The sequence below is a fragment of the Anomaloglossus baeobatrachus genome, chromosome 7 (assembly GCF_048569485.1).
Source record: "Anomaloglossus baeobatrachus isolate aAnoBae1 chromosome 7, aAnoBae1.hap1, whole genome shotgun sequence".
NCBI lineage: Eukaryota > Metazoa > Chordata > Amphibia > Anura > Aromobatidae > Anomaloglossus > Anomaloglossus baeobatrachus.
Window position 1 is genome coordinate 277,084,985 of NC_134359.1, and position 19,426 is coordinate 277,104,410.

The following is a 19,426-nucleotide window of genomic DNA, read 5'->3' on the forward strand; positions in this document are numbered from 1 at the left end:
CTTTATGGTATATAGGGAGCACTCAGGACACTGTATGGTGCATAGAAGAGCACTCAGGACCCTGTTTGGTGCATAGAGCTGCACTTGGGCCACTGTATAGTGCATAGAGGAGCACTCAGGCCCCTGTATGGTGCATAGAGGACCACAGGGGCCCCTGTATGTTGCATAGAAGACCACAGGGGCCCCTGTATGGTGTGTATAGGTGTTGAGAAGAGCCATAAGATAAAATACTTGATTAACCTCTGAACATAGAGCACTTAGGACCCTGTATGGTGCATAGAAGAGCACTCAGCCCCTTTATGGTGCATAGAAGAGTACTCAGGCTCTTGTATGGTGCATAGAAGAGCACTCGAGCCCTGCATGGAGGAGCTCTCAGGCTCCTTTGATATGTGTCCATTTTTCCCCTGCCCCTCCAGTCTATACACAAGACTCTTTACATGTTGATCTGGTCTCTGTGGAGACGTCTGGATATGTGGTGTGCCGCCAAACCACATCTATAAATAATACCTTGTAGTATTGATCCGTACTCTTTCCAGCAATGACTCCACCACTGCTACATTATCAGTATAGACAGAGGCAGCCGTATAGCACATCCACAGTCTCGTCATGTCTCCTGGATGGAAGATATTACACAGATTGATGGCTTGTCAGACGAGAAGGAACATGAGCTCTGATTTATAGGAGATGAGAGAAAGGTTATTTGATGAGAAACTTCTCTATTCTCCCACTAAGACAAAACTGTGACAACTGCACCTGATTATCAGCCGCTGATTGGCTGCAGCAGTCACATGGCATTGTTAACATTGAGAGACCGGCGGGGGACAAGGGTGAGAGTGGAAGAGCGGTGCTGGATATGGATTATTTTTTATTTTTCTACTTTATAAACCACCTTGGGGCCATTTATAAGGCGTTGTCCGAAAGTGGACAACCTCCTTAGTGTAGGCTGTTGATGGACGGACCTTATCACATTCACTGCAATCACCGGCCACGCTCCGGACTGGCCTGGAAATTGCAACTGATGCAATTTATTAGTCACTGGGTGTTTCTTGGATATTTTAATTTTTTTTAGAAAGTGGCCAAGAGACGCTGCGGGAGAGAAGAAGGCGATTCCTAAATGACCCTGTCCCCTTCCCTATCAAGTATTGATGACCCATGTGAGATTCTGTTCCCCGAAACTGTAGAGTAGAGAAGAGGGGAGCGAATGACAAATCCTTATGTCCTGTGTACCAAATATTAGGGCTTAATTTATTCTTTGCAAAATAGAATTAAAATAATGAAAAAAAACTAAAATGAAAAATAAAAAAGACAAATGAAAAATAAACCGCTAAAATGAAAAATAAAAAAACTAAAATGAAAAAAAGACTAATGAAAAATAAAACAAAAAAACGAAAATGAAAAAGACTAAAGTGAAAAGAAAACCGCTAAAATGAAAAATAAAGACTAAAATGGAAAAATACAAAAAAACTAAAATGAAAAAATAAGACTAAAATGAAAAGTAAAAAAAGACTAAAATGAAAGACTAAAGTGAAAAATAAACCGCTAAAATGAAAAATAAAAGGCTAAAATGAAAAAGAAAAAGCTAAAATAAAAAGACTAAAATGAAGAATCAAAAAAAGACTAAAATGAAAAAGTAAAACAAAACGAGAAGTAAAAAAACTAAAATGAAAAATACAAAACTAAAATGAAAAATTAAAGACTGAAATGAAAAGTAAAAAGACTAAAATGAAAATTACAAGAAAAAAACTAAAATGAAAAATAAAGACAAAAGAAAAGTAAAAAAACTAAAATGAAAAAATAGACAAATGAAAAAGAAAAAAACTAAAATAAGACTATAAAATGAAGAATCAAAAAAGACTAAAATGAAAAATAAAGACTAACCTAAAAAATAAAGAAAGACAAAAGAAAATTAAAAAGACTACAATGAAAATTAGACTACAATGAAAAGTAAAAAAACTAAAAGGAAAAGTAAAAAAACTAAAAGGAAAAGTAAAGAAACTATTAAGGAAAAGATAAAAAACTAAAATGAAAAGATAAAAAACTAACATAAAAAAGACTAACATGAAGAATATGAAGAATAAAAAAGACAAATGAAAAATAAAGACTAAAATGAAAAGATGAAAAAAACTAAAATAAAACAGACTAAACATGAAAAAATAAAAAGACTAAAATGAAAAATAAAATGAAAAAAATAAAAAAAGACTAAAATGAAAAATTAGCAAAAAAAGACTTAAATGAAAAAGAAAAACTGAAATGGAAAATAAAAAAAAGACTAAAATGGAAAATAATAATAAAAAAAGACTAAAATGAAAGCAAAATTACTGTGTGAGTTTAGAAAGTTGGTTTATTCCTATCTGGAGCCTTGTACTCTTGACGTATACAATCTTGATACGTCACAACCCCGGAGAGGTAACACCAGGTAGGATGTCGCGAGTCCTCCTGGTGCTTCTTCCATTAGGGTTGTTGTCGACCATTGAGCGATTTTTGTACTGCGCTCCCCGGACATAGTGACGCACATTATCACCCCCGCCGCGCATAATAACACACTCACAGCTCTGTCACTGCCGCTCAGTGCAGCCCCTGCGAATAAAGACACGAGCGCAATCTGACAGGTCCCCTCTCTCCTGTGATCGGGATAAATGATAGCACCAAGCTGGGGGGGATGAAGGGACGCGGCTGTTTGAGTCTGACACAACCAATCCATCCAGCGAGAGGAAAGGGGCGAGAGAGCGCGGGAGGGAGAGGGGCGAAGGGAGAGCGAGAGGTGAGGAGGAGAACACAGTGAGAGATCTCCTAAATACCCGCATTAGGGATCGGTCCTCATTATAATGATAATCGCAGTCTCAAAAATTTATTCTGTTAAATTGAAAAAAAATTTAATTTGTTTGTTTTTTATTTTTTCTTCTAAATTTGGCAGAAAACCCGATGATTTTGAACTGATCCGTTACTTAAAAATTACTTTAAAAATACTCCTTTATCCCTATCTTCTCTAAGACATCCTCCTTAAAATGAGAGCAGCCATGTTTTAGGTTCTCCTGATTTCTACCAACAAATGTTTATCGTTGGCTGCTCACTTTTCCTACAGCACCCCCGCAGGTGAAATGTGGTATTACATATAATCGCTCAAAAAGTAATATATGGATGACCCCGATGCCCCAGAATGAGCACTACTATGCACTAATGAGACATCACCTTGAAGTATTGGTCTTTCAAACATGGTAGAAAATTGAATTCTTGTTGGAGCTTTGAAGGCAATGGTTTCCTGGTGCAGCAACGGTTGTAAGGTGTAAAAGGTCATTAAAGGGAAAAGTTGAATTTTGACATGGAACCGTGTGAAACTAGCGTCGTACGTGTCCGCAGAACTAAGATGATTCCGTCTTTTTATCCTGTGTTATCAGATCCAGCTGCGGCAGACCTTTTGGCATGAAAGGGGTTAAGAGTGTAGGACCTGCTGTAAATGAGTGCTGGTAGCCATGTTCTCGTGTTTAAGGGTAACCCTCAGTCTGAGCCAATTACATGAGCCCGGAGCTGTGTTTAATGGGGCAGCAGTGAGGTCCAGTGACAGTGACGCTGATCTGCGGTGACAGTGTCCTATGGCTGTCCCCAGGGTTATGTGAACTCTGCCGGCTTACTTATTTACTCATCTGCATGGGCTGGCAGCGGTGCCCGCTGGTGTGAGGCTCTGCCATGGCTCGCACTGTGAGCACACATCCTACTGGGAGGCAGGATCTCTCTGGATAACATGGTGGTCCGGAGGGGGGGATCAGAACAGACGATCGGGGTGTTGTGTTGGTGACTGAGCACAATGTTATTGATTTCGTAAAAATGCCTCTAATGATCACCCCCTGTCGGCTTAGTTTATGAAAAAATCTAATTTTAAATAGATTATTTAAAAAGGCAGAAACAGCGCCACCCCTGCTTACAGGTTGTGTCAGGTATTACACCTCAGCCTTTAGAGGATAGGAGTTGCAATGCCAGACACAACCCATAGAGGTGCTCTGTGTTTTTGGAGATAAACTATGTTTTCTTTTCTAATGATATGGTTTAAATTTATTGATATATTCTTTTGATTTATTTATTCTTATTTATTCTTCTTTTTTATTCTTTATTATTCTTTATTTATTTATTTATTTATTCTTTTTATTCTTTATTTCTTTATTTATTCTTCTTATTTATTCTTTATTATTCTTTGATTTTGATTGATTTATTCTTTTCTAATGATATGGTTTAAACTATGTTTTCTTTTCTAATGATATGGTTTAAATTTATTGATATATTCTTTTGATTTATTTATTCTTATTTATTCTTCTTTTTTATTCTTTATTATTCTTTATTTATTTATTTATTCTTTTTATTCTATTTATTCTTTCTTTCTTTCTTTCTTTATTCTTCTTATTTATTCTTTATTATTCTTTGATTTTGATTGATTTATTCTTTTCTAATGATATGGTTTAAACTATGTTTTCTTTTCTAATGATATGGTTTAAATTTATTGATATATTCTTTTGATTTATTTATTCTTATTTATTCTTCTTTTTTAATCTTTATTATTCTTTATTTATTTATTCTTTTTATTCTATTTATTCTTTATTTCTTTATTTATTCTTCTTATTTATTCTTTATTATTCTTTGATTTTGATTGATTTATTATTTTCTAATGATATGGTTTAAACTATGTTTTCTTTTCTAATGATATGGTTTAAATTTATTGATATATTCTTTTGATTTATTTATTCTTATTTATTCTTCTTTTTTATTCTTTATTATTCTTTATTTATTTATTCTTTTTATTCTATTTATTCTTTATTTCTTTCTTTATTTATTCTTCTTATTTATTCTTTATTATTCTTTGATTTTGATTGATTAAACTATGTTTTCTTTTCTAATGATATGGTTTAAATATGTGTTGGTACAGGAGGACCCCCAAAATTGGCAATCATACCCTAGACACAGTCAAAGTGGCTCATGAGATGCAAATCAGCCCTAGTTAGTGGTAGGTGAGTCAATAAACACGAGATGTCCTATTACCCGGATGGCACACTGATGAACCATTACACGGAGGTTACCCCGTTTTATGTCTGAGCCATTCCGTTCTGTCTACCTCTTCTTCTAATGAGAAAACATGTCGATAGGAAAAAAAATGGCTGCCTTCTTTTAAAACTGCTAATTATTGCATATTTATATGCTGATCTGTTTCAGCTGTTTTTCTCACTTGGTAAATTCAATATTTCTGGATGTTTGCAGTCACCACTAGGGGGAGCTCACTCCATACAGATTTATACAGTCATCACCAGGGGGAACTCACTGCATACAGATTTATACAGCCACCACTAGAGGGAGCTCACTACATACAGATTTATACAGCCACTACTAGGGGGAGCTCACTACATACAGATTTATACAGCCACCACTAGAGGGTGCTCACTACATACAGATTTATACATTTATACAGTCATCACCAGGGGGAGCTCACTAAATACAGATTTATACAGCCACCACTAGGGAGAGTTCAGTGTATACAGATTTATACAGTCCTTACCATAGGGAGCTCACTGCATACTGAGTTATACAGCCACCACTAGGGGGAGCTCACTATGTACAGATTTATACAGCCACCACTAGGGAGAGTTCAGTGTATACAGATTTATACAGCCACCACTAGGGAGAGCTCAGTGTATACAGATTTATACAGTCCTTACCAGAGGGAGCTCACTGCATACTGAGTTATACAGCCACCACTAGGGGGAGCTCACTGTATACAGATTTATACAGTCATCACTAGGAGGAGGTCACTACATACAGATTTATACAGCCACCACTAGGGGGAGCTCACTGTATACAGATTTATACAGTCATCACCAGAGGGAGCTCAATGCATACAGATTTATACAGCCACCACTAGAGGGCGTTCACTACATACAGATTTATACATCCACCACTAGATGGACCTCACTGTATACAGATTTATACAGTCACCACTAGAGGGAGCTCACTGTAGACAGATTTATATAGCCACCACTAGAGGGAGCTCACTGTATACATATTTAGACAGCCTCCACCAGGGGGCGCTCACTGCATACAGATTTATACAGCCACCACTAAAGGGAGCTCAGTGCATACGGATTTGTAAAGCCATCACCATAGGGAGCTCGCCTACATATAGATTTATACAGCCCCCACTAGGTGGAACCCACTACTTACAGATTTATGCAGATACCACTAGGGAGAGATCATGCATACAGACTTGTATAGCCACTTACCAGAGGGAGCTCCCTACATACAGATTTTTAAGGACATCACTAGAGGGAGCTCATTACGTATGGATTTACGCAGCAATCTCTAGGGGGAGCTCACCGCATGTATATTTGTACAGACACCACTGGAGGGAGCTCACTGTATATGGATTAAAACACCTAGTATTAAACTTAAAGGGAACCTGTCAGCAGAAATTTCGCCCAAAAGCTAAAAGCTTCCCCCTCTGCAGCTCCTGGGCTGCATTCTAGAAAGGTCCCTGTTATTATTGTGCCCCATGTGAGACCAAAATAAAGACTTTATAAAGTGGTACCTTTTTGTATTCAGATACTGTAAATGTGACACGGGGGCGGGCTTTCTGGCGTCCGTTATTCTGCCTCCTGGTCCTGTATGCCGCCCCCATCGCTCCTTTCCATAGCTGATGCACCGCCCACTGCTCCAGCCATCCCCGCGCATGCCCAGTGCCAGTCTCACGGGACTGAGCAGTGTGACCGCTGGTGACGTGTGCGCAGGCAAGTGATTATGAGCGGGGCTGTGATTGTTATCAGCAAGTACCCGCCCATAATCTCGTGAGCGCGCAAACCTCTCCAGCGGTCACACTGTGCTCAGGGTAGTGCTAGACTGTATGGGCTGCTTCCAGGAATGACGTCCCTTTAGTCACGTGATAGGGGCGTGTTCAAAATACTATCACGTGACAAAAGGGACGTCATCCCTGGAAGCAGCCCATACAGTCTAGCACTACCCTGAGCACAGTGTGACCGCTGGTGAGGTTTGCGCGCTCACGAGATTATGGGCGGGTACTTGCTGATAACAATCACAGCCCCGACCATAATCACTTGCCTGCGCACACGTCACCAGCGGTCACACTGCTCAGTCCCGTGAGACTGGCACTGGGCATGCGCGGGGATGGCTGGAGCAGTGGGCGGTGCATCAGCTATGGAAAGGAGCGATGGGGGCGGCATACAGGACCAGGAGGCAGAATAAAGGACGCCAGAGAGCCCGCCCCCGTGTCACATTTACAGAATCTGAATACAAAAAGGTACAACTTTATAAAGTCTTTATTTTGGTCTCACAGGGGGCACAATAATAACAGGGACCTTTCTAGAATGCAGCCCAGGAGCTGCAGAGGGGGAAGCTTTTAGCTTTTGGGCGAAATTTCTGCTGACAGGTTCCCTTTAATGTGAAGTGTACAGCTTTGTGGAGAGTGAGATTCCCCTAGTGGTGTCTACAGGTACCTGTTATGATAAATGAGGAAACAGTTGGGTGCTGGACCCCATAGTAGTCCTATATCCTATTTCTCTAATGTGGGCATGAGGCTTGTCTCCTTCCACTTCTCAGTCTTATCTCTTGTACTCACCTTCCTTCTATGTTAATGTTGCGGGAAAAGGGGAGCTATGTGTAGGTTCACGTCACCAATGGGGAAGTGTTCAGGCTAATCTAGGTAGGGTCTTTCTACTGCTGGCCGGCTATATGCTGTTAGGGCTACAACATGACTGATTGCTGGGTACAAATGGTGGTATTGTTCAGTGAAAAAGAGCAGAAAGATGAGTTAGTTGTCCGATGACAACTCATTTAATGCTCCTAATGTAAATAAAAAGATAGTAATCCTTAACTTGTCAGGCGGCACAACAGTTTATTAACATAGCCATGTATCACGTAATCTTACAAGTTATGAATTGTTACATATGTACAGGATCAGAACCAAAAACGGCACAAGAATACATCACCAAAACCACGAGCAGCACAAAAATAGAGCATCACAACCCTAATCAGTACAGAAATACATCCACTAGAACCACCAGCAGTCCAGAAATACATCACCAGATCCATCATAAGTACATAAATTCCTAATCAAAACCTCGAGCAGTACAGAAATTCATCATAAGAACCATGGGCAATACATAAATACATCCATATAACCACCATAAGTATAGAAAGACAGCATCACAACCCTTATCAGTTCAGAAAAACGTCACCAAAACCACCAGCAGTACTGAAATTCATCATGAGAACCACAAGGAGTACAGAAATACAGCATCACAACCCTCATTAGTATAGAAAAAAATCACCAGAACCACCAGCAGTACAGAAATTCATCATCAGAACCAACAGCAGTACAGAAATTTATCATCAGAATCAACAGCAGTACAGAAATTCATTATAAGAACCCACAGCAGTATAGAAATACAACACTAGAACCCAATCAGTACATAAACACAGCATCACAATCCTCATCAGTACACAAATACTTCATGAGAACCACCAGTAGTACAGAAATTCATCATCAGAACCACAACCAGTACAGAAATTCATCATAAAACCCACCAGCAGTACAGAAATTCATCATGAGACCCACCAGCAGCACATAAATGTATCACCAGAACCACGAACACTACAGAAATAGATCACTAGAACTCCTCTTCAGTACAGAAACACAGCATCACAACCCTCCTCTGTCCAGAAATACCTCACCAGAACTACCAACAGTACAGAAATATATCACCAGAACCACCAGCAGTACAGAAACATAGCATCAAAAACCTCATCAGTCCTGCACATGAATACATCACCAAAACCAGCATCAGTACATTGTACATCAATTGTAATGTCATTGCAAACCCATATACATTTGTATCCCATGAACCTACAAATTCCAGTATATCCTTAACAATAGTAAGGAGATACTGGAAGTTGCTATCAGTCATCATCAGACTGTGAACCATACAGGAATCACAGTACTTATAATAGTCAGTATCACAAAGAAACTTTTACATCCAGGTACCTCATCGACGATGTTGTCTTCGAGTCATTTTCTTTCTTTTTTTTCATCTTGTCCAGACGCCATGATAACTTTTCATAGCCACAGCTCATCTTTGCAGATTTCCATCATTCTGGTCTTTTGTAGCACATCCCAACACGATAGCCTTAAAAATAGCAGTGTCATTATCCTGAATAAAAAAATCTGCCCTATGCGGTGCACCACAATAACTAATTGCCCCTCACTGTGTTCCTTGCATAAAATATGACGCAAAATTGTCCCTCTTATGGTACATGCACTCCACACTGCTGTCTTCTTTTCATACTGGGTCCGTTCTTCACAGTGTCCTGTCACACTGTATCCCCCTTATACTGCCCAATTTTTATACTGTGCCACCTCATTACACTCCCCCCTTCCTTGGCATATTGTCCGCTCCTTGCTGTGCCCTCATTGTCTCCCCAGGTCCCCCCACACACACTACCCAGTCTCTATTCTGTGCCATCTCACATTTTTCTCATCCCATACTGTCTCCTCACTACCTCTGCACTCGTCAATCATCATACTGTGTCCACATTCCCCCTCCCCACACTGTGTCTGCGCCCATCCCCCATCACTTTTCAAACTGTGTCCACATACATTCCCCCCTCGCTCCCCACACTGTGTCTGTACTCATCACACCTCCTCGCTCCCCATAATATGTTCACATATACTTCCCTCTTGTTCTGCATACTGTGTCCGCATACACATCTTCCCCACGATTACTCCCCATTCTGTGTCTGTATACATTACCCCCACTCTTCCTCCCCATGCTGTGTCTTCATACATTCCCCCTCGCTCCCCACTGTGTTTTCAAATTCCCATCACTTGCTCCTCATACTGTCCTTAAATTTCTTCCCCCCCAAGTGCTTCCCATACTGTTCCTGTATACACTCCCCCTGCTCCCCATACTATCTCCACATACATTCCCCTCCTCACTCCCCATAGTGGATCCTCAAAATTTTCCCCCGATCGCTCCCCATACTGTGTCCATTTACATTCCCCTCCCCCTTGCTCCCCATAGAGTCTGTGTACATTCCCTCCACCTCTCTCCCCGTGCTTTGTCCTCAAATTTCTTCCTCGTTTGTTCCCCATGCTCTGTCCGTATACATTCCTCCCTCTTGCCCCCATACCATACTGTGTCCATGTATATTCCACTTCTCCTAATTACAAAATGTCTTCGGTGTCTTCAGCTCCATTGGAGCCCTTAACATACAAAACTTCTGCTGCTTATACAACGCTGAGGAGTGATATCAGCTGACTTGATCCCACTGCTGATGTCGCCCTGACCTGGAAGTATCGACAGTCAGGGTTTCAATTGTATTTGTGCCTGAAAGATGTGAGTACAATTGATCGCTGGGAGCCGACGTGCTGCATTTTCTCTGAGCCGGTTATCGGCTTGTCAGCCGGCTCAGAACGACCAACTCCCACTACGAGGAGGGAGGGCAAAATTTAGCCACTGGGGAGACACCTTGGACCGCCACATCTGGTGGCCTGACGCCTGCGCCTTGGGCAAATGCACCACATGCCCTCCCCTTAGATATGCGGCTGAGCTGTGCCTGGTATGGCAGCTCAGTCCTATTCACATTGATAGAACTAAGTTACAATTCCAGACAAAGCCACTATCAGATGTACAGCCAATGGCAATCCAGAAAAGGGAAAGACCGCACACTCCACTTTGTCAAAATATCTTCTTTATTCACATAAATGCAGGGTAAAAAGCAGGAGAAGAGCTAGGTGCAGGCTCCTAACAAGGACGACGGCCGTTTCGCGTCTGATTACGCTTCGACTGGTCCACTGGTGGACCAGTCGAAGCGTAATCAGACGCGAAACAGCCGTCGTCCTTGTTAGGAGCCTGCACCTAGCTCCTCTCCTGCTTTTTACCCTATACTTATGTGAATAAAGAAGATATTTTGGCATAGTGGAGTGTGCGGTCTTTCCCTTTTCTGGATTGCCATTCCATTCATCATTCTACTTGGACGAGCACCCCCCAGCCGTGATCAGTTGGTGCCCGAGCTATGATCCATGTAAGTGCGTGAAACCGCAAGGTAATACCCAGTGGTGCAGGACTGTTTCCTTCATTCATGATGCTCTGGACTTTCAGATGTACAGTGCTGTGCTCATTAAACAATAAAGGGGAAACAGCTGACTTGTAGGAGGACAGGGAGTAAGTCCCCAATGTTCAGATATTGATGACCTATCTTTAGTTAGAAAACCCATCAAACACATATATATTTTTATCTCTTGGTCCATTTTCTCCACCTGTAATAAATGACACATTTTCACAGTCACTGCTTTAATAAATCAGATCACTAACAAATATTAAATATAAGTATTAACAAAGTACTTTTTAGCTGTGAGCAACATATGATCAATATCTTTTTACATTTGTGCCTTTAAAGGGGAAATGTTACAAGGTAAAAAATGGACAGTTTTTGGTCTTATATTATTTCCGCTGCTCCCCTGAGTATTCCATTTTTTGTTTCTTTAAAATCCGCCTTGCGGTTTCAGAGATATGGGTCTTTTTAGTTGAAGCTAATTTTTTTATGGTCTTTATCAAGGAGGCGTGGCTCACAGGGTAATCATGCAGCTCAGCCTAAAGACACGCCCCCCAGAGAATGCTGTGAGCCACACCCCCTTTATATAGACCAAAAGGCCCATTTCTCTGGAACCGTATGGTGAATTTAAAAAAACTAACAATGGAATATACAGGGAAAAAGCGAGAATAATATGAAAGCAAAAAACTGGACACATTTGATCTGGTGACTGATCCCCTTTAAGACCTCAGTAATATGTCACATATTCCATCTTTAGCTATAGACCTCTTCATGGACCTGTATACAAGAAGGACGGGCTATTTGTTGAGGATGATCCCAGTAAAAACTTTTATATAAAGGTGTGTGGAGGACTCAAGAAGATTGGAAAGATCTCTAAATAGGATTATATTATGAGAAAAGGAAGCCCACCCCCTTCCCTCCTAGACAAAAATAGAAATAGGGCCCCTTCCTGAAATTGGGTCATGCCACCACATCTCTTAGAAGAACCAAGAGCCCCGTTCTCTGTCCCTTGAAAGAAAGTATGGCAGCATAACCACTGGACAAGTGTGAAATCCTTGCATAAGTTCACTTTGCCCATGGGGATAGGAGGACGTTGCTAACCTGAGCTTGAACCTTCACCTCATCATCAAGCCCATAGAAGCCACAAGGGCCACCTCTGGTTTAACGTGCACTCTCGCCTCTGTTACTATCACTAAAAAACAGTCTCCTGGGATATTGGAATCGTCTCTGGGATCTGGATCTCTTGCCAAGTAATCTGACACAGTGTTCTGCAAATCTGTCACAGTGAGGTGGCTGAATGTTTTACTCATGCAGAACTGGTGGTCCGGGTCCTGCATTTAATGTCTTTCGAGACTACAAGTGGAAAGCTTCATGGGGCTAGTGTGTGAAGATGACCATAGAAGAATTGTGGACTTCAGATATTCTCCATTTGCGGTCGGCTTCTTCCATATCCAACGCCTCCCACCTCTTCCTGGTGAACTACATGTGTTTGGGCAATCCCAGTGTTCCCCACTTTTCCATCCGGGCACAGTAGCACGCTCGAGTCTGCTTCACACTTTGTGGGACGAGCATAGCAAGTCACCAACTCTGGGGGCAACAGTTCAACTTTCACCACCTGTTTGGGTGAACATTCAAGGGGTGGTGGTGTTTGGGAATCTTCACTCATTGGAAACTTTTCTGGCTCTTCTTTATCAATGTCATCTGCCCTCTTTATAGAGAGGTCTAATGGCCCGTCGGGTGAGCACGAAGCCTTCTCTAGAGCCTGGTGGATATGAAGAAGTTCTAGTCGTATCTTACCAAGTTGCTCTCCCAGAGTCTTCTGATGACCACTGTCGTCGGACGTCAGGTTTGCTAACTTCCTTTCCACTTTTCCATATTCCTCCAGCGTTCTTGAAAGGTCCCCAATGAGAAGAGATGCATTGACAACCATCGGCTTTTCACTGGAGGTTTCAGATGGCCTTCTCCTCTTGCAAGTGTTCACTTCTAAAATGGGGCTCTTCTCATTCCACAGATCAGGAGATGTGATGGGAGAACGAGTGCTTTGGGAATGAAAAAAACAAAAACTATAATGAGAAAAAGACAATTTAAGGAGTACCTAAATTGCCATAAATCTGGTACTAGTGTAAATGCTGCTGTTATCCAGCTAGGAGTGGTCCTCAAGAAGATAGGGAAGAATTAAGAACCACACCTACTTGGGGAAAAAAAGACACAATTTATATAAAAGGAACGTGGTGGCCATATCTCAAGAACAGAGAGGCAGAGGAAGAAAAATATCACTGGATTCAGGAGAACAGCGGAATTTACACCAGGTAAAGATTATTTATGGCAAATGACAGGTCATGTTTAAGTAACTTTATAGTTTTTAACACTGACAAAGTTAAACCTGCTGAAAATGCAATTGTATTGTTTCTAAAGATCTTCATAAGTGTTATTATATGTCGAAATGTCTTACCTGTTATGGAAAGCTCTTTCGCCTTCCAACAAAGATGATGTCTGTTCATTCGCTTCATTGGATCCATCTCTGTCCAACCAAGGCTTTCTCTTCATGCATCTTGAAGGACTTGTTTTCTCCCAAGGAGACACCTCGATGTTACTTTTCTGCATAGAGACTTCATTACTTCTGGATGTTTGTACTCCATAAGTTCCTAAAATTTCCTTCTGATGTTGAATTATGTCTCTTACCATCTGGGGAACCCATTTTCCTTCACCTTCTGGTTTATTTTGAACCGGGGTTTGACTCTGTAGCTTATCACCAGGCACCCAAGACATGGTAGTGTTCCCTTCTTCTGATTTGAGTAATGAAGACTTTAAAGGGTCCACAGGTGTCTTTGGCTTTGGAGTACCAATAAATGTGTTTGTTGGTTGACTTTGGTTCATTGGCTTCATTTTGGCATCAGTGTTAAACGCATGCTCAAACAGCAAAGGATAATAGAACCTAGGAAGGAATGATGATCTTTCTGTGTTTTGTAAAGTCTGGAAGTGAGCGGAGTGTGGAGTATGCATCAGTTGAGCTGTGGAAGTCAGAAAAGGGAGCTGGGCTGTACCGCTAGTCATGGTGGGGTTCAAATATGAGAACAGGTTGGTGTTTAATGGATAGTTAAGACCCAAAAGTGAAAGACCTTGATGTTCTTGATAATCAGAATACGCTGGAGGTGGGTAACAAGGAATGATGTTGGTTCCATTGCACCCAACTGACGTGTCTGCTCCAGCTTTCTTAAGCGTGCTTGTCAATAGCTTCCATTGATCCACCCGAGATCCTCCAAGATTGTTTGAAGTTTTTCGAGAAGCCTTGACAAATCTTTGTTCCTCTCTGTCCTTCTCACAGTGCCCATCTAACGAGAACACATCAGTGATGATAAACTCAGGTTCTCCGTCTTTGCTTACTGTCTCCCTTTTGCCCTTTAGCCCAGTCTCATTCTTGTTGGTGGTTGTATGTGAAGACTGGATGTTCTTGCTTTTCTCCTTACGACTTTGGCCTACCACTTCTTCTTCATCATCATCTTCTTCTTCTTGTCTTTCCTCATCATCTTCTAGGAATCTCTGAATTTCAGAAGAAGTCTTCTCACCAACCTGTCTAGCTTTGGTGGATACTCCAGTGGAATCACAAGCCTCTTGTTTTTCTAGGTTTCCTTCTGTATGTGTTTCATGTAGGTTTGTTTCCGGGACAAGGAAACTGTTCTTCTTGTAGGGCCAATCTGACTCTATGAGAAGTGACAGCGAGTTCTTGCACAGACTATATTTCATGTGGTTGTACAAGTGTGACTTCTCCATACATGTAAAGGGGCACTGAAAACACTTGTAATTATATGGCTTCCCCCATGGCCTAGGGATATAGTGAGGTTTTTTGGGCTTCCGTTCTTTATGTTTACATGTAGAGTTCAGCTTACATCCAGCTTCTTCATCTTTCGACATTGCTTCAGATGGGTCCCCTATCTTTAAAAATTACAGAATCTTTTCCGAAAGTTGAGAGGTTTTCTTTGTATGTATTGTTGCTGGAAGAACCAACCTGCAGTGAGAAAGTAAATACATTTAGAAAACTGTACTGACATTTTGTCCAATATATATGCTTGTTTGGATGAGGGAAGGAAAATAAGATTTTGGCCATGTCGAATCCAAAGAAGTGAAAATGTGTTAGATGGAAACATATATTATAAATCTGAGAAAAAGTAAAAATAAGCAAGATGAAGTTAAAAGAAACTAAAATAAAATCGGGACTGCAAAAATTGATGTAATGAAGACAGAGTGCATGGAAAAAACTTGAAAAATGTAGTATTTTGCTCCCTTGTAGTATGGCGCGGGGCGGTAGTCGTGGGTGAGGGATTGACTCCAGATGCCCTGTCACACTCTATGAAAATCATGGACCGGGCTGGGTGTGTGGACTTGTATGGTATGGGCACTATGCCCGTGAAGACCAAATAAGAATAGAGAGGACCGCCACTTTGGCCAAGACATACCCTGTCTGAATAGAGAGGACCTCCACTTTGGCTGACCTTGGCTGACCACGACTGGATTACAACTCTTTCTACAAGGAGACCACCAGTTTACTTTACAACAATATAATGTACTAAACGGTTCATCATCAGCCTTATCCACTAGCTAGCGGGCACATAATTTCTAGCACGTTTCAACACTACAGAGCATTTGCAGACTTATTCTCAGTTCCCGCTGGTTGTTTCCGATCTTACCGGTCCTGTGAGTTCCAGCACAACCCAGCCCAACATTACAGTACAATTCATGATGGTCACTTTCCCTTCCTGCGGCTCCATGTCATATCTCCTCGAATCTCCTTGTGCTCTCAAACTCTTCCGTATCTCTTCTCCTTGTAGAATAGGGGGGGTAAGGGATAGCCAGTAGTGCCATAGAAGAGCCTTGCGCTCCTAGACGCTTGGGAAGACTTCACCTGGGAAAGCTAACTGCCCTCATGCACCAGTCCTTCTCCACCTTTACCGTTACCTTTGAGGCTTTGGGCATTATTGCTGAAGTTCTGTTCTCTGAACCCATCTGTTTGGGGCCACTTCGTTAGAAGGCCGATCTCTAGCCTCAGCGTTGTCTCACGTTCTGTTTCTCAGTAAAAACTTCAGGATCACACTATCTCCTACACGGTCTCCTTTCTCCTGCGACACCTCACCTACTGCATGCAGCCTCAACGACCTACAGACTATATGTCCATTTGTGTCATTCATTGAGACTTCATCAACTTTCTAGAAGCAACTGTCTCTTTCCCTATGAACTAACCTTTTCCTTTGTGAGCTAGTCCCAATGCTTGACTATCTCTTACCCTATAGTCTGGTAACTATCTATGGTCCACTATACATTGTACAAGAATACATTACAATGCATCACATTACCATCAAAGTTCCCATATCACAATACTTACAAAGACGTAAAACACAATTTACATTACACTACATCACAATATAACAACGTGATTAGTGTCTTCTGGGAAAGGGATGTGACAACAGTCGACCTTTTTACACTCTGATGACCTCCAAAAATCAACTGTGATCTCTGGGGAAAATTGGTAATAAGTGTTCAGTTTCCCTACACCTCCACAGGAAGAAATAAGTATTACACTGAGTCCTCCAAAGCGAGCGTTTGAAACTCTCCACTTTGGCCAAGGGATAAGCTCCCTGAAAAGAGAGGCCCTCCACTTTGGCCAAGAGATAACCTCTCTGAATAGAGAGAATATCCACTTTGGCCAAGAGATAACCTCTCTGAATAGAGACGACCTCCACTTTGGCCAAGAAATGACCCCTCTAATAGAGAGGACCTCCACTTAAGCCAAGAGATAACCTCTCTGAACAGAGGACCTCAACTTTGGACAAGAGATGACCTCTCTGAATAGAGAGGACCTCCACTTTCGCCAAGAGATAACCTCTCCGAATAGAGTGGACCTCCACTTTGACCAAGATATAACCTCTCTGAATAGAGAGGACCTCCACTTTCGCCAAGAGATAACCTCTCCGAATAGAGTGGACCTCCACTTTGACCAAGATATAACCTCTCTGAATAGAGAGGACCTCCACTTTGGCCAAGAGATAAGTTCTCTGAATAGAGGAGCTCCACTTTGGCCAAGAGATTACCTCTCTGAATAGAGAGGATCTTCACTTTGGCGAACAGATAACCTCTCTGAACAGAGGAGCTCCACTTTGACCAAGAAGTAACCTCTCTGAATAGAGAGATAGAGAGGATCTCCACTTTGGCTAAGAGATAACTCTCTAAATAGAGAGGACCTCTACTTTGGCCGAGCTATAACTTCTCTGAATAGAGAGGATCTCAACTTTGTCCAAGAGATAACCTCTCTGAATGGAGAGGACCTCTTTATTTTGGATACATTTTGGATAGCAAAAGTTACAGTCGTCTGGATTAACCTAGGTAAGAATTTAGATTGTTAATGTCACGGAAGGTGAGATGTATATATAGTGTTCCAAGAACTTTGGAATTCTTTGAGACCCCCTAACTTCTTTTTGTTTCATTCAATCCCAATATCCCAGGATGGAGTGAAGAGAAGAAAGACGGAGGGGGAAGAGACAGGTGTTTGAGCTGCGGTTTCTGAAAACACTTCTTAACATATCTTCTTGGTCTGTTGGATTCCTCTACCTGCCACAAGACATTACTTCCACTGGTCTGTCAGGCAAGGCACGGGGGGACGTGCCTCAGGGTAACACAGCATCAGGGACCCTGCACCTGTGCATGGGAATTACTGTATCACTGCACAGTCTCACACTGAGGGCAGCCTCTAACCAGCCGGGGGGAGAGACAGGCGAGAGGAGAAATGGAGTGATGAGAAGAGGAGAGACGGAAAAGACTAGAACATGCAGCAGAAGAGAGAGAAGCAAAAAGTTGCAAAGACGGGAAGGGGTAAAAGGAGAAATCATAGAAATGTTATGGTGGTCATATATCTTACATATCTGATTGCTCAACAGCAATGTCTCCTAAACCTTATACACATGCGTGCTCAACTTATCTGAGTGTGCATGCATTCTCAATGGGCAGAGAGGAAAACAAAGATCGGACATGTCGAAACCCAACATGCACAATCTTTTTGCACATTCGTTTTTTTTCTTCCTCTGTTTGAAGAGCATTAACTCTTTTTATTGTTCCATCTACATAGTCAGATGAGGACTTGTTTTTTGAGGATGACTTCTACTTTTAAAGGCCACAATGCAATTTGCCATAAAATGTACTTAAAAACAAATCCAAGTCCGCAGAACTGGGTGAAAAAAGCGCAATTTTGAAATAGTTTTATGGGTTTTATTTTTACAGTGTTCTTTTTGCGGTAAAATTGACCTGGTAATGTGATTTCTTCAAGTTGGTACAATAACAGCGATATCAAAGTTGTATAAGTTGTATAATTTTTTTTATTATTATTATTTTTTTATTGAAAATTTTAAACATTAATTTAATCAAAAAATAAATACATTTCTAAAAACAAAATGCAGTATATGTCGCCATTTTCTGAGGCACATCATTTTTCCTTTGATGGAGCCACTTGTGTTTTTCGTGGTGAGCTGTACTTTTTATTGGTAACATTTTGGGGGGCACATGATGCTTTGATTGCTTTTATTGCATTTTTTGCAGGGAGTTCGGTGACCGTAAAATTGCAATTTTGTCATGTAAATGTTTTTCTTTTATTTTACCTTTTTATGGGTTTATTTTTCATTCGATCAAAACTTTACAGGCATGAAAATGCCAGATATTTTTATTTTCTAATATTTCGTTATTTTTATCTAGAGAAACAAAAGGGAGGGGGTGGTGAAAAATGTTATATTTCTATTTTTAATTTATTTTTTATATTTTTTTTTTACATTTTAGTTTTATTTTATTAGTCCACATAAGATCCAATGATCTATCTATCTATCTATCTATCTATCCCTCTATCTATCTATCTATCTATCTATCTATCTATCCATCTATCTATCCCTCTATCTATCTATCTATCCATCTATCTATCCCTCTATCTATCCCTCTATCCATCTATCTATCTATCTATCTATCTATCTATCCCTCTATCTATCCCTCTATCTATCTATCTCTATCTATCTATCTATCTATCTATCCCTCTATCTATCTATCTATCTATCTATCTATCTATCTATCTATCTATCTATCTATCCCTCTATCTATCTATCTATCTATCTATCCCTCTATCTATCTATCCCTCTATCTATCTATCTATCTATCTATCTATCTATCCCTCTATCTATCTATCCCTCTATCTATCTATCCAACATCTATCTCTCTCTCTCTATCTATCTATCTATCTATCTATCTACATCCATCTATATCATCTATCTACATCCATCTATCTATCATATATCCCTCT

General features: G+C 40.8%; 1 protein-coding gene across 1 annotated transcript in view; it reads right to left on the reverse strand.

Moving 5' to 3' along the window:
* Positions 1–11,357: 11,357 nt before the first annotated feature.
* PRR35 (proline rich 35) overlaps positions 11,358–19,426 on the reverse strand; it is a 17,562-nt gene continuing 9,493 nt past the window's right edge. Inside the window, exons 2-3 of the mRNA XM_075319382.1 lie at positions 13,553–15,106; positions 11,358–13,139 (exon numbers count right to left, since the gene is read on the reverse strand). Coding sequence (XP_075175497.1) covers positions 12,515–13,139; positions 13,553–15,012 — 2,085 coding nt within the window. The 5' untranslated portion in view covers positions 15,013–15,106 and the 3' untranslated portion in view covers positions 11,358–12,514. The remainder of the gene's footprint in view (positions 13,140–13,552; positions 15,107–19,426) is intronic.